The following is an 18,464-nucleotide window of genomic DNA, read 5'->3' on the forward strand; positions in this document are numbered from 1 at the left end:
CAGCTGCTGCTGAAGCAGCAGGTTTGGACTCAGGCCCATGACAGCTGCTTGATTTGAATAAAGCGGAACCAGGCTAGGATGGGTGATGGAGAGGCCACACCTGTCACTGTGGCCCCAGGGGGCTAGGCCTCCCCTCAGACCTGAAAGGAAGCAAGGATGATCCACCCTCCAGCCACATCCGATGCAGCCTGGGGCTGTTAGCCCTGCCTCCTGCTGGGGTGGAGGGCTGCAGAATGTTCTCCCATTCTGGGGCTAGGGTCTGCATTTCCCACCCCAGCGGGATGCCCATGCTCCCCAACCCTTTCCAACATGGGACACATCCGCCTCTGCCCTGATTAGGCCCAGGCTCCCTGCTTCCTGGCCGTGGGCCACACCCAGCAGGTACTACGCCAGGGGGCAAAGTCTCCAGGCCCAGCTCACCCACTGCACCTCTGTCCTGTGCACCTTGCCCCAGGCCCCAGGAACCTCCTACCGCTCCTCCCGCCTCCTCCCTGTTCAGTTCGCAGACTCTCCCGGAGCCGCCAGAATGCAGAGGTCCCCTAGATGCACCCAGAATGTTTTCACAAATACAAGGGCCCCAGGCCCACCCCAAGGGGATCTGACTCCATTGGTGTGTGGGCAGGGGCCTGGAGCATTGTGGTTTTTAAAAAGCTCCCCAGGTGATTCCCAGGCAGCCAGGGTTCAGAAGCACTGATCTAGCAGAGGAAAAAGACTTGCTAAGAATCACACAGCAAGTGAGGTCAGGGCTGGGACCCAGGGCTCCTGACCTACTACGTACGTTCCAGGCCGGTGTGACACAGCTCTCCCCTCACCTAACTGAGTCCACACTGTGAGTCCACGGGGCGAGGTGTTGCTGTGCCCATTCCACAGTGGAGGAAACCAAAGCACAGGAAGGGGAGTTAACTTGTCCCAGGAAACACAGCCGGGGGGGGGGGGGGGAGCTGGGATATGAACAGAGGGCATGGCTCCTGAGCCCCCATACCCTGAGCCCCTGTACTGCGGGGTTTCACACTCACCATGCAGTCCTGCCTTAACCAGAGCAAGCAAGTGCCATGGTCAGGAGCACAGACTCTGGAGCTGGGCTGCCATGGTTCGAATCCTGGCTCTGCTGCCTCCTAGCTGGGTGATCATGGGCAAGTTACTTCACTTCTCTGTGCCTCTTCATCTAGAAAATGGGGATAATAATAGAATATATCTCATGAGGTTGTTGTGAGAAATGAAATGAGTTAATATAGGAAAAGCGTTTAGAACAGCTCCTAGTAACTAGTCAACCCTACAGAAGTGATGAAGTTGATAATAACACCTTGAAGTAGGATTTAGTTCCATTTCACAGAGAAGGAAATAGAGGCCCAGAGGATGGCTTGCCCAGGCTCAGAGCTCGTTCGCAGCAGAGCTGGGATGAGAACCCCTTTCTTGTTGCCTTCGGTCCCTTTCATTTGGGGCCACTTCTACCTCGCTGGTACCTGCCAGGCCCGGCAGGACCCAGATGTTTCTGCCGTGCACAGTGGAGGGCCAGCCCAGAATGTCCACTTGTCCCCTTCCTAAGTCAGGTTGCTCAGATTGGGGCCAGCCTGAGACCCTGGGTGCGGTCAGGGACTGGTGTCCACTAGATGTTCTGAGAAGCTGAGACCTCGCAGCCGGGCTGGCCTCCTGGGGGAGAAGCTGAGTTGGGGGATCTTAGCCCTGGGTCTTGCCTGCTGGGCCCCCAGGTGGCCTCTTAGCCTGCCTGGGCTTCAGGGCTCTTAGGGACAAATCAGGATGTAAATCCACCCTCATGGGCCTGTTGTGGAAATGAAGCAGATGATTCGGATAAAGGGCCTTGTTCGGGCTGGCACGCAGTGGATTCCAGACTGTGCCAAATTTCTTTTCTCTGGGAGTCGTCCCTGGGAGGAACTCAAACCCAGGAAGCTTCGAAAGAGTGGCATTGGATGGCTTCTTCCTGACTATGCTGATTGCTGAGAGCAGGGTGCTGAGGGCCTAGAATGAAAATGGGGGCTCAGTGCCAGGAGCCCCCCCACTCACCCCAGCAGGTCCCCACCATGCCCACCCAGCCTGCCTGGGGGCTCCTGTGAGGAGCTGGGTGGAGGCAGCCCTGCCCTGGCACCCTGAGAGCAGGGTGGGCTGGCCAGGGCTCTTCCTGAGTTCAGAACATTCCGTCTGTGACCAGGAAGTGGAGCTGAATCAGGCCCTCCTATCCACCTACACTTCAGCTTTGTAGTTACTGCTTAAGGGCACTAAGGCGTCCTGGGTGGCTGGGGGTGGGGGTGGATCTCAGCTTCTCCCAAGCCCCCCAGGGAGCCGGCCAGCGTCCTCCCTGCTGACGGCCACTTGGGCCAGCCCTGGCCATGCCCTCCTTAGGAGAGCACATTAAAATGGCAGATTCCAGGTGGTCTCCCAGGAAAGTCTGTCCAGTTGTGACGGACCCAGGACTCTACATCCCTAAGAGGTTCCCCTGATCCGCTAATGCACTCCAGGCTGCTCTCCAGCTTTCTGGAAACATCCTGTCCCGGCCGCCTCCCGGAGAGTGCAGGGGCTGTTGTGGGAGGAGTCTGCCGCCCCCTGCCAGGGGGAGGCACATCTCCCCTGGCCCTTCTGGCATATGACAGCCTCTGGGTAGAGGGCATCTGGAGGTGGGTGTGAGCTGTGCTCTGTTCTGGCAGGTGATGTGCTGGGCTTTTAGGGAAATGGTGGTCAAGTGCTCTGATGGAACCCCGACCTCCACCCACGAGGGTGGGCTCTGTCCGCCCTCGGCCCTGAAGAGGGTCTCTTGCCATCAGGAGCCTCTCTCTACGCCTCAAGCATATCACCTGTCGGACTCACACTGGCCTGATCTGTCTCGCCTTCTTCAAATACATCAGGCTCGCTCCTTCCTCCTTGCTGTTCCCCGCTGCCTGGAATGCCTTCCCCTCACAGATCTTCACTAGGCTGCTTCTCCATTCTCCTCTCAGTGTCAGGCTCAGGCTCAGGCTCAAATGTCACCTGCTCATACCAGGCTTCCCCAACCCCCCAACCCACTCGCCACCCCATGGTCATCTACTGGAGCCGGCCTCAGTGTCCGTGTGGCTCTCTCCACAACCAGGGAATCTGGTCATTGTGTGCTGTGTGTTATTGTCCCCATGCCCCACCCCACTGAATGGCAGCTCCTTGTTGTGGGGACCTCAGCAGTCCGACTCCTGTCTCCCCAGCAGCCAGCACAACGTCTGGTAGGGGCTGACCCCAGTGCTCTGACTCCAGGGGGAGCAGTGCTAGACCTCTGGGCCTTACCCCTGATGGTGTGCTTAACAAGGGTGAGATAGCTGGGCCGAACTGAATGCCGTTCTTTCCATCCCCAGAGACCTCCTCCAGCTCGCTCAAGGTGGGGGCCTGCGTCTTCATCGGCGTGGGCGCTGTCACCATGTTCATGGGCTTCCTGGGCTGCATCGGTGCCATCAAGGAGGTCCGCTGCCTTCTGGGGCTGGTGAGTGCCGCTGTCCAGCTGGGTGGGGCCTGCGTGCCCCCCTGGTCCCGACTGTGGGAGCTCGTGCAGAGGTGAGCGGGGTGGGGTCACCAAGGGCAGGGGGTGCTTGCGGCTGACTCCGTGCTGCTCTGTGTCCCCAGTACTTTGCCTTCCTCCTCCTGATCCTCATCGTCCAGGTGGCCGCGGGAACCCTCTTCTATTTCAACATGGGCAAGGTAAGCACCCTCCTGGCCCCTGGCTGGGCTGGGCTGGGCTGGCCCTGCAGGGGGATTGGCCCTGGGGGTAGGGGAGAGACCAGGGGCCTCTCAGCTATCACAGACAAACCCAGGAGGTGCCTGGCAGCCTCCTGGGCCTCTGGTCCCTGTGATCTCCTAGCGAGATGTGAGGGGGGCAGCGTCTTGGGCAGAGTCGCCGTGGGCCTGAACGCAGCTCTACCCCAGCACCTTGTAGCTGTGGGGCGGTGGGCAAGCCGCTTGCCTCTCTGGGCCTGTCTCACCTTCTGCAAATGGAGGACAATAATAAATTTAACTTGCAAGGTTCTGGCAAGGATTCAGTGAGATTATCTTAGTAAAACACAGCACAGTGCTTGGCATGGTAAGCGCCCAATAAATGTTGTTGTTCTTGTTTTTATTCAAGCACCTCAGCAAGTAATAAATCCATGCCACTCATCTGCAGATGAGACCCAGGGAGGAGACTGTCAATAAAAAAATTAGTTTTGCATCACAGAGAAGGCACTCAGCTTTAAGGAATAGAAAAATCAGGCTGACTGTGGCTTAAATTCTAAAGATATTTGCTGTTGATTAACCAGAAGTCGAGCTGGAATCAGAGACCATGCTTCTGGCTGTGTGTTCAGCATCCTCATCATGCCACTCGCTATATCACATCACTCACCTCATGGTCACAAGATGGCTGCCACAGCACCATCCGTGCTGCTATAGCCAGAAGAAAGGGAAACAGGCAGTGCCAGCCCCAGCCATCCCTTTGATCAGAAAAGCAAGTCCTCCAACAGTCTTCCCCAGACTGGGTCACAAAGACACCCCTGGCTTCAAGGGGACTCTAGAAGACACAGGCACAAGGGAGAAGGGAAGCCAGGAATAGCTGTTGGGGGAGCCAGTCAACTGTGACTGTCAAAGTTAGCACTTACGGAGCACCTACTATGTGCACATGGTATCTTCTAGAAGCTTTGCACACATCGTCTCATCCTTACGGCAGTGCCCCTGGCATCCCTGTGGTTGGGTCAGCATACACCATGTACTACGGGGTACAGTGCTGGCCACTTTACTTTCATTCTTTCACTGATGCTCCCCATGCCTTCCCTCTCAGGGTAGTGTGAGAATCCCCATCGACAGGTGAGGGGCGAGGGCACCAAGCCAGCCAGTGGCCAGGCCAGGCGAGGGCCCAGAGCTCAGCCCAGACCCACTGCACATGGCCCTTGACCCGGATGCCCCCAGGACCCCCCACCCTCCTCCAGTGCTACAGTTCTTATCCAACTGGGGAGACAGCTGGTGGCTAGTGGGCTCCTGCATCTCACCACTCGAAGGTCCAGTTGCCTCATATCACTCTGAAAAGGAAGGTGAGAAAACATTACACCAACATCAACAACTAACACTTCGTGGAGTGGAGCCTAGAACAAGCCCCCCCCCCCCCCCCCCCCCCCCCGCACTGTGGCATACAGATTGTGCTCACTTAGTTTTTCCTCACTGTGGTCCTTCGAGGTCATGGATGTGATACCCTTGTTTTCAGATGTGGAAGCCGAAGCACAGAAATGAGGCACCTTGACCAAAGGTCACACAGCTAGTAAGCGGCAGAGCGAGGATTTGAACCCGGGCAGCCCCAGGTTCATATTGGTACAATTTCCATTGCAGTGGTTCCTACCCGAGTCTGCTTTACTTCTTTATAATCCACACCCAGCCTGTTCCCCAGGAGAAGTGGAGCTGAGTTCCAACACAGGCACAGGGTAACTAAAATCAAAACGAGAGAGATTAGAACACACACTGGAAGAGGAAAAGCAATGTCCCTGAAGCCAGGGCACTAGATAACAGTAGCTGAGGGCTAACTTGAATACTGAGCTTCCTGGCAGCCAAGGCAAAAGGGGAAAGAGTGGTTTCAGTAGATGAAAGGAAGCTCGCTTGGCCAACAGACAGGAAGGCGGTGTTTAAAGGAGGGAAACTCTTTTCCCAGTGAAAGGGTTGTGAGATCTGGTCTTTATTTCTGCCCTGTGGCACCTGGGGCTTCTCTGGGACCCAGTCAGTGGTACATTATAATCAGGGTAGATAAGAACTGGGCCCTGGTGAGCTGGTTTCCATGACTCAGAAGCCGGTCAACTCTGCATGGGTCTTGGGACGTCCACTTTCTCCTCGTCTGAGTTTCCCCATCACAGTAATAAAGACAGCGCCCATCTATTGGATGCCAACCATGTGCCAGGAGCTGAGCTAGTAACTTGATACACATTTCAGTTTTACAAGCATTTTCCAGTTTAAGAAACTGAGGCCGAGAACAGCAAAATGACTTCAGGCCACAGCCACACATAGCTCGGATGCGCCAGAGTGGAGAATTCCATCCCGATCCCTCTGACCCAAGGCCCATGTCTCCCTCTCCAGCATGCTGCCTCCCTGCGGGCTGGTATAGTCTGGGCTTGGCCGACAACCAGCAGCTACGCCTCGGAGGTGTCCCAAAGCCCCAGAGCAAGGCTTGTTTGGAGAATCAGGACTCCTGACTCCAGAGTCCAGACTCTCTGTCATACCCCACGATTCCCTCCTCTGCGCCCTGCTCCCCTGCCCCACCAGCCTCCATACCTCGTGCCCTCTGGTCCCAGCCCACCTGTCCTGTAAGCGGAGGGACATTTCCTGGCTCTGCTGGGAAGGTTCTGGCAGCACTCTCTTGCCCAAGTTAGAATGAATGATTTATTTTTTCTTTCCCAGCACATTGTAAATCCCAGTGGAAGACTAAACACGTTCTTGATGATGTTTATTCCTGCAGATGAGGCCCAGCTGGGGAGCTGGGCCTTGTTGAGCCTGAAGGAAAAGGCCTTCTAAAGGCAATGGGCTGGCCTTTCCCTCACTCTCTAGGCCTCCTGGGCTGGTGGGAGGGACTGAGCCACTGGGGTTCCCCCCGTTCCCCCCCAGCCCGAAGTGGTCTCTGGGGATGCCATTGGTCTCTCGGCCCGAGTTCCCAGCAGCCAGGGCAGCCACAGGGGAGGCTGGGGGCCTTGGGCAAGGCATGTGGCCTCTCAAGCCCTAGATTCTGCGTCTATAAATTAGGGGAAAGCTGCTGGGCCCCCACTCCCACCCAGAGTTGAAGTGAGCACAGACCTCAACGCTTTTATAAGATAGAATGGTGGCCAAGGCCTCAACTCCAGAACCAAACTGCCCGTGTTGGAATCGCTGCTCTGAGGCCCTCGGCAAGTTACTCAGCCTCTCTGTACTCCACTCACCTCACCGGTCGAACAACGGTGATCATCCAGGTCCACTCCCCTTAGCAGCAGTTCTGAAATCCAAGAGCCACTTTGGAAAAGCAAAAATGCCCTTTGCAGCTCATTCTGTGGCAAAATCAAATCCAAACAGAAGCCAGGCTATTTATGACCTCTGTGTACCCCATTTTGGTGGCCCTCGGGAATTATGAATGGGAGAGAGTGCGGGGTGTGACCCAGACCCCAATCCCTTTCTGAAATTGGAACATTGCTCAGCGCCAGAGCACACGGGCCCCAAAGCCGTCTTGGAGCGCTGTGCTGCGGATTGAAGCGTGTCGCCGGTGGGAAGGGCCTTTGCTGGTATCATTGCAAGGGTTTGCTATGACGGTCACCATCGTTAACTCCGTTAATGCTTAGTAAGGGCTCAGTAAATGGCGGCCGTTCCTATTGTCATTGGTGTTAATATCAGTATTAGCAAGAGCCGTGGGGGCCAGGATTTGGGAGTGGAGATTCCTCTGGCTCTTTCCTCATCTGACCATATAGCCAGTCCCTGTTCAGTGGGCACGGCCCGGGTCTGGGCTTCCAGGGCCCTGTGTTCTAGGGTGGGCTTTGCCTCTGGTTGCTCCATGGCCTTGGACAACTTGCCCTGCCTCTCGGAGTCTCAGCTGACCTCTAGGGCCTTTCCCAGCTCTGACGCTCTGGGATTCTGGCTTGTTCTCTCCAAGCAGTGGAGAGTGGGAGAGGGTCAGGAGGAAGGAAGCGAACATGCTATCTGCCGGGATGTGCTGAGCACTGGGCTTGGTGCACTCACGCAGGCCCAATGCTCACCCGCCCAACAGCCCGCACTGGTGAGGCCGCTGAGGCTTCAGTGGATTACGTCAGGGGGTTGAGCAGAAGGCCTGCGGGCTGAGGGCTTGGAGGGGAAGGGGCTTGAGTGGGCTGGGTGGGCACTGGGGGTTGGGGGTGGTGACAGTGGCCCAGCCACACTGCTGTGACCCCTGGGGGAGGCTGGTCAGGAGCACTGTGATGCCCTTCCCCCTCTTTCCCTTTCCTACCTAAGAAGCTCAGAAGAGCCAACGTAGGGGTGGTAAGACAGGTTCCCCAAGGACAGTGCCATTCTGTGAGAGGCCTGCCCCCTGTGATGGAAACTTCCTGATCCCCTGGCCTGGGTTGCTACCAGCCTTGGGGGTGGGCAGCTGGAGCCAGGACAGAGCCTTTGTCTTCCCTTTTGGGAAGAAGAAGAAGGGTCCAGGCAGTCCTTCTGGAAGGGGATCATGGAGAGCAGTGGGATGGAGATTCGATTCTTTTTTTTTTTTTTTTTTTTTTTTAAGATTTTATTTACTTAGAGAGGGCGCACGGCAGCACAAGCAGGGGGAGCGGTAGAGGGTGAGGGAGAAGTAGGCTCCCTGCTGAGCAGGGAGCCCAACCTGGGGCTCGATCCCAAGACTCTGGGATCATGACCTGAGTCAAAGGCAGACACTTAACCGACTGAGCCACCCAGGGGCCCCGGGATTAAGGTTCTTAAGGTGCTGGTGCCTGCCTGGCTCCAAGGTCTGTGGCTCCGGCAGCAGGGGGCGGTGCCTGACTCAGACCCCGCCCTCAAGGAACTTACTGGAGCCTGGGGAGTTCTGGGGTAGCCGTTAGGTACTTTGCAGTCGGCTTTCAGGAAATAACTTAGGTGGTGCTGAGGAGTAAACACACCATGCCCTCTGCATCCACCATTGCCAAGGGCCCTCATTTCCTATCGGGATCCCAGGCTGAAGCCTCAGACCCGTTGTATCTGCATTATGGCAAAGCACTTGGTAACATATCCTGTGGGAACCCGGGGAGAGGACAGGAAGATGTGGGTCCATTTCGTTGCGGGGGGGGGGGCACCTCGTTCTCAAGTGCAATTTGATACATTAGAATAAAGAGCACGGAGAGAGGTCTGGACACCATCCAAAGGAGTGGTCGGAGGAGCCGGAGAGGAGGGGGAGAAGGGAGAAGGGCTCGAATATCCGAATGGTTTGTCCTGGGAGAGTGATCTGATTTGTCCTGTATGGTCCCATCAGGGACTTGCGAGGGAGCGGAGAGGAGGAGAACTCAAGCTAATGGGCAGAAGTCACTTGAGCTCCACTTAAAATGAATTGCTTGTATCAAGAGCCTCCCCGCCCCTGCAATGTGCCATTCTGTGGGGTTCTGAGTTCCCCATACAGGGAGCATATAAGCAGAGCCCGGGAAAATCTGGAAAGGGCCCTTACATTTGGATGATATGCTAGATTCCGAGGTCTCTTCTAATCCTGCCTCTCTGAAAAGTCACACTGCAAGGTGAAATGAAAGCACAGCGTGGTGGTAGTGGGGAGCCGCCCCGGAGGACAGTGGGATCTGGGGTCGGGGGAGACAGTGGGTGATTGGCTGTGGTTGAGATCGCAGGCTTCTGGGACCGCACGCATCAGGGTTACAAGTCCTGTCTGCTGCCTGCTAGCTGTGTGATCTTGGCAAGTCGTGCCGACGCTCTGAACCTGTTTTCTCTTCTGGGTAATGGGGAGGATGGGACCGGGCAGCGCTCCAGGGCTGGTCCCCTAGGCGTGTGACCCCAGCGGTTACACAGGACCCTCCACTTCAAAGGGTCTGTGCTTGGATTCTTGGACGCTCAGCTGGATCCACATTTTCAAAGGCTGCCCCGGGGACCCTGTCCCTCTCCGTTCCTTGCTCCTTCCCTCCTCCGTCGGCTCCCTTCTCAGGCGGGCAGTCCCCAGCGGAGCCTGAGGCGGCCGCCCTCATCCCAGCCGGATGAGCGGAAAGAGAAGGTTAGCTTGGGTGACATACCCAGGGTGGGGAAGGCGACCAGCGACAGCTTAGGACTTGCCCGGGCCAGCGAGGGGACAGGGCTTCCCAGGCTCATGGAGGGATTGAGGGGTGGTTACCCCTAAGGAAAGGAAGTGTTGTTCCAAGGAGGGAGACTCCCGGCCCGCAGAGCAGGCAGAAACCACAGAGGCGGCCCTTGCAGGGATGAAGTGAGAGAGTGGGCATCTTCCCCCTTCCCCTCCCTGCTCTTTTTTGTCTCAGGAACTACCTGGTTGCCAGGGTGACCTCCCTGAGCTCCCAACAGGGCCTCCTGGGCATGGGGATCCCAAGGGATCAGCTCCGAGCAGAACCAGCCCCTGCCGCTGTGGTCCCTGTGGCCCCAGCTAGGTCTCTCAGCTCTAGTCTGGGCTGCGGGGTGATGTGGTGTTTCCATGGAAACCACCCAGCCTCAGTGGAAACCCCCCGGCTTCCATCACTTTTCTCATTTCAGGGGGGCCTGAAATAGGGAAGTCTGGGCTGCCGTGGCAACCATGCTGGGGTATAAATAGAGACTAGGTCCGCGGGGGGGGGGGGGGGGGCAGGTAGGACAGCTGTGGGAGAGGCAGCTCTCCATGCAAATGCCTCTGGGGACGCCCCCCTCCTTTCCACGCCTCGGGGATCATCCACCCACTGGGGAGAAGAGGTGGAGCAGAGATGGTCAGGGCAGAGAGACCCAAGACCCACGAGCCCGCTGTATGACAGGGGCCAGCCACTTAGCGTCTCTGACCGCCTTCAAGTCGTGGCCATGTGGTTCCAATGCTGATAGAGCTTCATGGGTCAAGACTTGGGTTCTGGGTCCAAATCCCAGCTCTTCACATGTCGGCTGTGTGACCTTGGCCAAGTTAGTCAACCTCTCTGGGCCTCGTTTTCTGCATCTCTAAAATGAGGGAATGAGGTAAATCCCTAGGCCCTAGGTCTGCTCTGAGGATTAAAATGAATTAATGCACGAAAAGTGCTTAGCATGGCTGGTACATAACAATTGTTTGATAAAACTTAGCCACTGTTACTGCGATTAATTGCCCATAGGAAAGCTTTGTAAATCGTAAAGCTCTGTGTGAGTAAAACGAAGAGTACTGTGCTAGGGGTTCTGTCAAGAGGGAGGGGGCAGAGGGCAGACCTGGGGAGTGGGGCCAGTGAAGGGAGAGGGCAAGGAGCCAGGGTGGCAGGGCCATCCGGAGGATGTGGGTTCTCCGAACGCTGCGTTTGTGAGCTGCCTGTGGGGAGCTGACGGAAGCCCACTCACTGCGCTGTGAGCCGGGCTCTGAAAACCCCTGCCTGGAAGTACCTGTCCTATATCCTAATTCCCCTTTCTCCGGAACTGAGGGGCAGGTTTGTGGCCGTCCCCTCGGTGCCCTGGCCCCTCCCCCTGGGCTTCTGTGGTGACAGCAGGTGGCTGTGACTAGCTTATTCAAGCTGGAGTGCCAGGAAGGCCCCTGAACAAGGTCCGCGGGAGACGCCAGCAGGGCCAGGCTGGGTCTGGCTCTCAGGGGGCGCCCCTCGCTCCCACCTGGGGCGTGGGGCCCTGTTCTCAGTGCTCAAGGCTGGTTTCGGGTTTGCCTCTCTTTGTGCAGGTGACTTGTTCCTGAAAAGCTGCTGTGGTGAGATCCTCTGTTGAGAGCCCCGCTAGGGGGACCGTTGGGGCTGAATCCTTTTGTTCCCTGCACCCCTCATCTGCCTTCTTTGTAAATCATTGTTTTCTTGGTGGGGTTAAGGAAAAGGGGGTGCTTCTCTCCCTCACCAAGGGACCCTGAATTCCCAACACAGGCAGGATTTGGATTTTGTGGGGCCTCAGGGCAAGCATGAGGATTAATGGGGAGAGTATGTGAGTACTACCCTGGTGTGTGGCGTGTCGTGGTACTGTACACCCATTCGCTCTTCAAGTACACCACACGTCTACACTGGCCAGGCTTCACCAGATACGGTCCTTGCTCCCGTGGATCTGACATTCTGGTGGAGGGGAGAGATAATAAATCCTGAAAATGAATGAGCATGTAATGACCACGTTCTGAAGGAAAAGATGACATGCCCACCCTTGCGGGTTGAGGAGGGCCTGCAAGGGGGTGGTAGAGAAGGGATGTATTCTGTAGGGTGGTCCAGGAAGGTCTTTCTGAGGAGGTGACATTTAAGCAGAGCCCTGAAGCAAGTGGACGAGTGAGCCATGTTAATATTTGGGGGAAGAGGATAACAGGTGATGGGAAGAGTAAGTGCAAAGGCCCTGAGGCAGGAGTGTGCCTAGCAGAAGGACAGCAGAGGAGACCTGTGTAATTGAAGCAGAAGCAGCAAAAACAGAGAAAATGAGGTTTGGGAAGAGCTGGGGCCAAACAATGCAGGGCCTTGTGGGCCATTGACAGGATGCTGGCGTTCTCCCTGAGAGGGATGAGAGACCACTGGAAGGTTTGCAGCAGTGACATGCAAAGATTCACATCTAAAAGGTCCCCGGGGTGCTGAGTGCCGAATAGACTACAGCGCAGGAGCGGTTGGCCCTGCTGGCCCCGGGCTCCGTGTGGTGGCCTGCTGGGGGCTGACACCCTGGAAGCACTAGGAGAGTAGTTGGCATGGACAGTGAAATGCTTTCGAGTGTGAGCATGTCCCCAGGGTGGGGGCAGGGGAGGAGAGAGGCCGTTTAAGTAGATGTGACCAAAGGTGGGGCACGGGTTTCAGGAAATCTGACCTCGACCATTGTTCTCCCCTCTGCAGCTAAAGCAGGAGATGGGCGACATCGTGACCGAGCTCATTCAGAACTACAAGGACGGGCATGAGGACAGACTGCAGGAGGCCTGGGACTACGTGCAGGCTCAGGTACGGCGGCCACGGCGGGGGCGGGGTGGCCTGAGGGTCCTGGCCTAATGCGTCTGGGTCTGGGTGTCCGTGTGCCTGACAGAACATGCCAGAGTCTGTATGTGAGTATGTATCTGTTGGGGGCAAGGGGCCTCTGAGTAGTCCCCCTGCCTGGCACCCCGGCTACCACCACAGTCCCTCACTCAGGGGGCCCAGGGTCTTGGAGGCTTCCAGTAGCTCACAGAGCTCCAGTCTGTGGCCGGGAGGTGGGAGAGGGTCCTCATCTCAAGCGAGGCTGGGGAGTGTCAGGAGTCCATCCTGGGGGTTAGGGAACTGGGGGCCAAGGCTGACATGCTGACACGAGTCTGAGTGGAGGCTACCTCTGGGAGGGTATTGACATGGGATGTGCCCATGGGAACCTTCTGGGGTGAAAGGAGTGTTCTATCCAAATCCTGATCCAACTGGCACTTATGCCAGTGTATGTGTAAAAAGTCATCAGGCTGTGCACTCTAGTGTATGTGTTTTCCACCTCAATCCAAGTGAGAGAGACAGACTGACTGAGTGAGTGAATGATGGAATGACTGCCTGACAGATTAAATGACTGAATGAGAATGAATGAATGCATGAATGAATGATGGACTAACTGGCAGACAAAATGGCTGGCCTGACTGAATGACTGACTGAATGAGTGATGGACTGACTGGCAGAAAGAATGACTGACTTAATGAATGAATGCATGAATGAATGATGAACTGGCAGACAGAATGACTGACTGACTGACTGAATGACTGGCTGAATGAATGAATGGATGCATGAATGAATGATGGACTAACTGGCAGACAGGATGACTGGCTGACTGACTGAATGAATGATGGACTGACTGGCAGACAGAATGACTGACTGATGGAATGAATGAATGAATGACAGACTAACAATGAATGGATGAATGACTTTGTGAATGAATGACAGAATGACTGACAGACTGACTGAATGAATGAATGCATGAACGATGGACTGACTGACAGAAACTGACTGACTGAATGAATGCTGGAATGACTGACAGAATGCCTGGCTGACTGGCTGACTGGCTGACTGACAGACAGACAGAATAACTGACTGGCCCACTAGGTTCCCAGCCCGCCCTGATGGTGAACCAGTCACCAAACACAAAAACGGACCCTGGGGATCAGGTCCCAGGTGCTGTGTGCCCCTGGCTGGGACCCAGCATCTCTGGGCTGCAGCGTCCTCGTGTCTCCCGTGGGGCGCCGGCCACACTGGTCCCCGGGGCCTGCCTCTAGCCCTGCCTGCTGCCTGGTGGAGGGCTGTGGGGTGCGAGGGGCAGGGGTGGAGGCAGCAAGAGGACTCCATGGCACCAGGAGAGCAGGGTGTCTGGAGGTGGGACTCTGTCCAGACCACACAGGTGCATCCATTTTCTGGGCCCTGAAGAGAGGACAGCAGTGTTTTGTGCCTCCCAATTTTTGGTGAGGAGCTGGGGCCAGGTCGGGGGGCCTGTGTCGGCTGGGGGGCTCAGTGCACGTGGGAAGATGTTTTCCTCCGCGTTCAGTTTGACCCACAGATGCTGAGGTTAGGGGGACGCTCATGTCCCAGGATGAACACGTGCCTCCTTCAAGGAGCCTGGGGGAGAGCTGGGTCACTTGAGAGAGGGTGCGCACCCTACCATGGGAAGCAGTTGACTGGTTGGGGGATTTCTGCCGCAGGCAAGACCTCTAGATCATTCTGATGTCTGTCCGATGCTGCTTGGCATGGTGGTTAAGAAAGCTGACTTGAGTCAGGCCCCCGAGGGCGGGAATACCAACTCTGCCACTTCCTGAGCCGGTTTCCTCATCTAGAAAATGGGGCGATGGATCCGTGCTCGTGTGAGAGGAGTGTATGAAGCCCGTGGCACTTACACAGAGCTTAGGTGGCATGTTGCTGATGAGGGTTTATCGGTCACACCCAACCACTGAGACACAGGGCAGGTGGTGGCTGGGGACAGATCTCGGCACGAGGCAGGGTCGGGGGCTCTGCCTGGTGTGGTAGCAGGGCCAAGGAGAGCTGTCTCCTTCTGTTGAGTGTGTGAGGGCCGGGGGTGCCCCTCAGCGGGGCCAGCCTCCCTGCCAGAGGAGGCAGCCGGGTATCTGCATGAGCCGGGAACAGAGGGAGGGAACCTGCCCCAGCAGCTGCCTGGAGCCCAGGAACGCCTGAGCATGCTTGGCTCGCCCCCTGCTGGTCACCAGGCTGCTGGTCAGGGACTGGCCACCCGGAGACCAGAGACCGGAGGGAAGCAGGTGGGGGACCCACACACCCAGTGCAGGGGCACCCAGCCGGTCCACTTAATCCTCCCAGGGACCCTGGTAGAGTGGTTCTTGTCATCCCATTCTCCACGTGAGGAAGCCAGGGCTGGCGGCTCGCCCAGGCCCTGGGTGCGTGCCCTCCCCGACTCGGTTCCACCTTCCACTGGGCCTTTCCAGCACGGGCTTAGCCCCTCAGATCCCAGTCCCATCAGGAATTCAAGCCCAGATGTGATCCACAGCCCCTCAGGGTCCCCTTTGCGAGCCCCACGGACACGCCTTCTAGCACGGGGAGCCTAGAAGGGCCTTCTTCCCCTCTGGAGCTAGAACATTTTCTCTTCCAAAAGGCAGAATTGACCATATCTCCTTTTTCGCCTTGGCAACTGGGAAGCTCAGAGCCAAATCTCAACTCCAACATGTACACAGCACCTAAAAGTGGAGCTGGCCTTCCCCGAGCAGCCCCTGTGCTGTCCAGATCGGGGCCGGATGCTTGGCCTGCCTCAATCCATGGAGTCCTCCTAACAGCCCTTTGAGTTAGGAACCTTTGTTACCTCATTTCGCAGATGAGGAGACTGAGGAAAGCACTTTAGCCAAAGTTAAGCCGCTGGTAGGTGGCAAAGCTGGGATTTGAACCCAGTAGCCGGACTCTAGACCCCCACACACGTTTTTTTTTTTTTAATTATTTTTTTTTAAGTAGGCTCCACATCCAATGTGGGGCTTGAATGCACAACCCAGTCATCAAGAGTTGCATGCTCTACCAACTGAGCCTGCCCAGGCGCCCCTAGACCCCACACTCTTAACTGGGTGTCGCTTGCCCTTCTTGTGTCCCACTCATCTGTGTTCTGTCTTTCAACTTGAACGTCCCTCCTGTGCTGCTTTATATTTTTACTGCTCCTGATTTTTGGTCCCTTGCTGTTTTAATATTTATGCTGTGTGTTCCCTGAAAGCCCCTTTAAATTCCCTGTGGCTCCCAGAAGCCAAAGTGAAACCTAAACTCTCATCCTGGCGGTCTGGCTGGGCCCAGGGGGGCCTGAAAGTGGTCGATCTGAGCCTCTGTCCTGGGAGATGCCACCTCCGCTCGGAGGGCGGCCCGCCTGAGGGCAGTGGGCGCAACAGCTGGTCTCCCGGCAGGTGAAGTGCTGCGGCTGGGTCAGCTTCTACAACTGGACGGACAATGCGGAGCTCAGGAACCGCACCAATATCACCTACCCCTGCTCCTGTGAGGACCGGCAGGAGGCGGACGATGGCTTCCTGGTGAGGAAGGGCTTCTGTGAGGCTTTCGACAGCAACAGGACCGAGAGCGGGAACAGCCCCGAGTCCTGGCCTGTGTACCGTGAGGTGTGTGGAAGGCTGTGGGGCTGGGGCTGGGCTTGGGGCACTCTGGGGTTCGGGTTCTCAGGCCACTCAGGTTTGCCTGGCCTACTCCTTACCTCCCACTTCTTCCCTCCCTCCCCCCCTTCCCTCCTTTCCTTCCTTCCTTCCTTCCCTATTTCCTTCCTTCCTTCCCTCTTTCCTTCCTTCCTTCCTTCCTTCCCTCTTTCCTTCCTTCCTTCCCTCTTTCCTTCCTTCCTTCCCTCTTTCCTTCCTTCCTTCCTTCCCTCTTTCCTTCCTTCCTTCCTTCCTTCTTTCCTTGCTTCCTGCCTTCCCTCCTTACTTCCTCCCTCCCTCCCTCCTTCCTTCCTCCCTCCCTCCCTCCCACCTTCCTCCCTCCTTCCTCCCTCCCTCTCTCCTTCCTTCCTTCCTCCCTCCCTCCCTCCTTCCTCCCTCCCTTTCTTCTTTCCCTCCTTCACCCTCCCTCCCTCCTTCCCGCTCCACTCCCTTCCTTCACTTAGCTGTTCCTTCCTTTGACTCATCTATTTGCTTGTCATTTGTACCTACATGAACATATTCGTTAATTTATGCAGTCAGGGAACACACAGACCCCGCTCTGCAGGCCCTCTGGGCCCGGGGCGGGGCGGGGGGCCCTCCCGGTGATTCTGCATGGTGGGGTGAGGCAGCATGGCATGGGGTGGCATGACCGTGATCTCCCCTTGTAGGGCTGCATGAAGAAGGTGCAGGCCTGGCTGCAGGAGAACGTGGGCATCATCCTAGGCGTGTGTGTGGGCGTCGCTGTCATCGAGGTCTGAACCCCTTGCCCTCCAGCAGCGCTTTCCCCCCGCCCCGCCCCCAGCCCTGCCATCCCGGATCGTCCCTGCCCCACTGATGGCCTCAGGGAGGCTGAGGCCCGGCCTGACCACTGTCCCTCCCTGGGCCCCTCTGCCGCTGGAGGCACAGGCTGGTCACGAGGCTTTAGCTGGGGATCTGCCTCATCCCGCTCAATCCTTGTGACCCTCGCTGACCTGGACAGTGAGATGCTGCCCTGGGGCCTCGGGGGGACCCGGGTGGCCGTGCCTCCCTCTGACTCTTGCCCTCTGCCCTGACAGCTCCTGGGGATGCTCCTGTCCATCTGCTTGTGCCGGCACGTCCATTCTGAAGACTACAGCAAGGTCCCCAAGTACTGAGGCGGCTGCTGTCCCCCACCTCCCTGCCTGTCCCCCCGCCTCAGGGCTCCTCAGGGTCCCCAGGCTCTGCTCCAGGCTCACCTCCCACCTCACTCCCCCATGCCCGTCCTGTGCTGGCTGGAGGCGGGGGGCGGGGGGGCTTTCTGGGGCCTGGACCCCTCTCCCTACATTTCTGCCCCAGCTCTTTTGTGGCTCCTTCGCTTATCGCCCGCCGGGGTTCTCTTAGCCACGCAGAGAGAACGCTCCCACGGCGTCCCTGAGCAGGTGCGCTGGGTCTCGGCCTGCCTTGGAGCTGTGTATATGGGGCGGGGAAAAGTGTACTCAACATTGGGGGTGGGTGGGGGGTGGATAAGGCACCCTGGGCTGTCAGGGGACTGCCCACTGCGTGGGTAAACATTTTTTTCCACTGTAATGCTTATGTCTTTGGTTTTCACATTTTCACTGAAGGTAGCGGGAGAGGGTGGGCTTTACCTGACATTATTAGGAGCAGCAGCCTTCCCCAGGCCAGCTCAGATCAACCGAGGATGATGCCATAAGCCGGGCCGAAGAGGGGCCCTCTGGGCCAGGGAATCTGGACTGGCTCTGGGCTGCTTAGGGAATCGGGGGTGAACCCTGGGGGCCCCAACACAGAGGGGGTCCTGCATTCGCCAGGATCCCGAGCTGTCCAGGGAAGGGGAAGGACGCTTTCCCCTGGGAGAAGCTAGGTGGGGCTGTCCTTTGCCCCCTAGGGAATGGGTGGGTGAATCTGTGCCTTGGAGTAGGGAGGGGCTCTGTGCACAGTTCTGTAAAACATGTCTGAGATTTGACAACTAACTATTAAAGAGGATTTGTAACAATCCAGCTTGCTGTCTAAGAGATGCTGCTTCTGGCTCTGGAGACCAACTGGAAAGAGGCCCACTACCCTCCAGTGGGGCCGGAAGGGCAATGGCCGGGAGGTGTTTCCGCAGGGCCCACCAGGTGGCGCTGCTGCCCCAGCCTAGGAGCCTGGCGGAGCCCAAAGTGATTCTGTGGCTTCTCCAGCCCGGTGGGTCTCTCACTCCAGTGGGAGCGCTGGTGAAAATGCAGATTCCAGGCCTCGGGGATTCTGATACAGCAGATCTGGCTTGGGGACAAAGAATCTGCCTTTTTAGCAGCCCTCCAAGTGACTCCTGAATCATGTTGCTTTTAGATTCTCAGGTCCTGATAAGATGTAGGTACAGATG

At 57.0% G+C, this 18,464-nt stretch overlaps 1 protein-coding gene across 2 annotated transcripts in view; it reads left to right on the forward strand.

The window, feature by feature from the left end:
• Positions 1 to 18,150, forward strand: part of CD82 (CD82 molecule) — a 49,706-nt gene extending 31,556 nt beyond the window's left edge. Inside the window, exons 5-10 of one of the 2 annotated variants that reach the window (XM_032414889.1) lie at positions 3,333 to 3,457; positions 3,598 to 3,672; positions 12,390 to 12,491; positions 15,893 to 16,099; positions 16,798 to 16,881; positions 17,185 to 18,150. In XM_032414889.1, coding sequence (XP_032270780.1) covers positions 3,333 to 3,457; positions 3,598 to 3,672; positions 12,390 to 12,491; positions 15,893 to 16,099; positions 16,798 to 16,881; positions 17,185 to 17,262 — 671 coding nt within the window. In that variant the 3' untranslated portion in view covers positions 17,263 to 18,150. The remainder of the gene's footprint in view (positions 1 to 3,332; positions 3,458 to 3,597; positions 3,673 to 12,389; positions 12,492 to 15,892; positions 16,100 to 16,797; positions 16,882 to 17,184) is intronic. The other variant, XM_032414888.1, reaches the window with a different exon arrangement.
• Positions 18,151 to 18,464: the final 314 nt, after the last annotated feature.

The sequence above is a fragment of the Phoca vitulina genome, unplaced genomic scaffold (assembly GCF_004348235.1).
Source record: "Phoca vitulina isolate PV1807 unplaced genomic scaffold, GSC_HSeal_1.0 scaffold16, whole genome shotgun sequence".
NCBI classification, from domain to species: domain Eukaryota; kingdom Metazoa; phylum Chordata; class Mammalia; order Carnivora; family Phocidae; genus Phoca; species Phoca vitulina.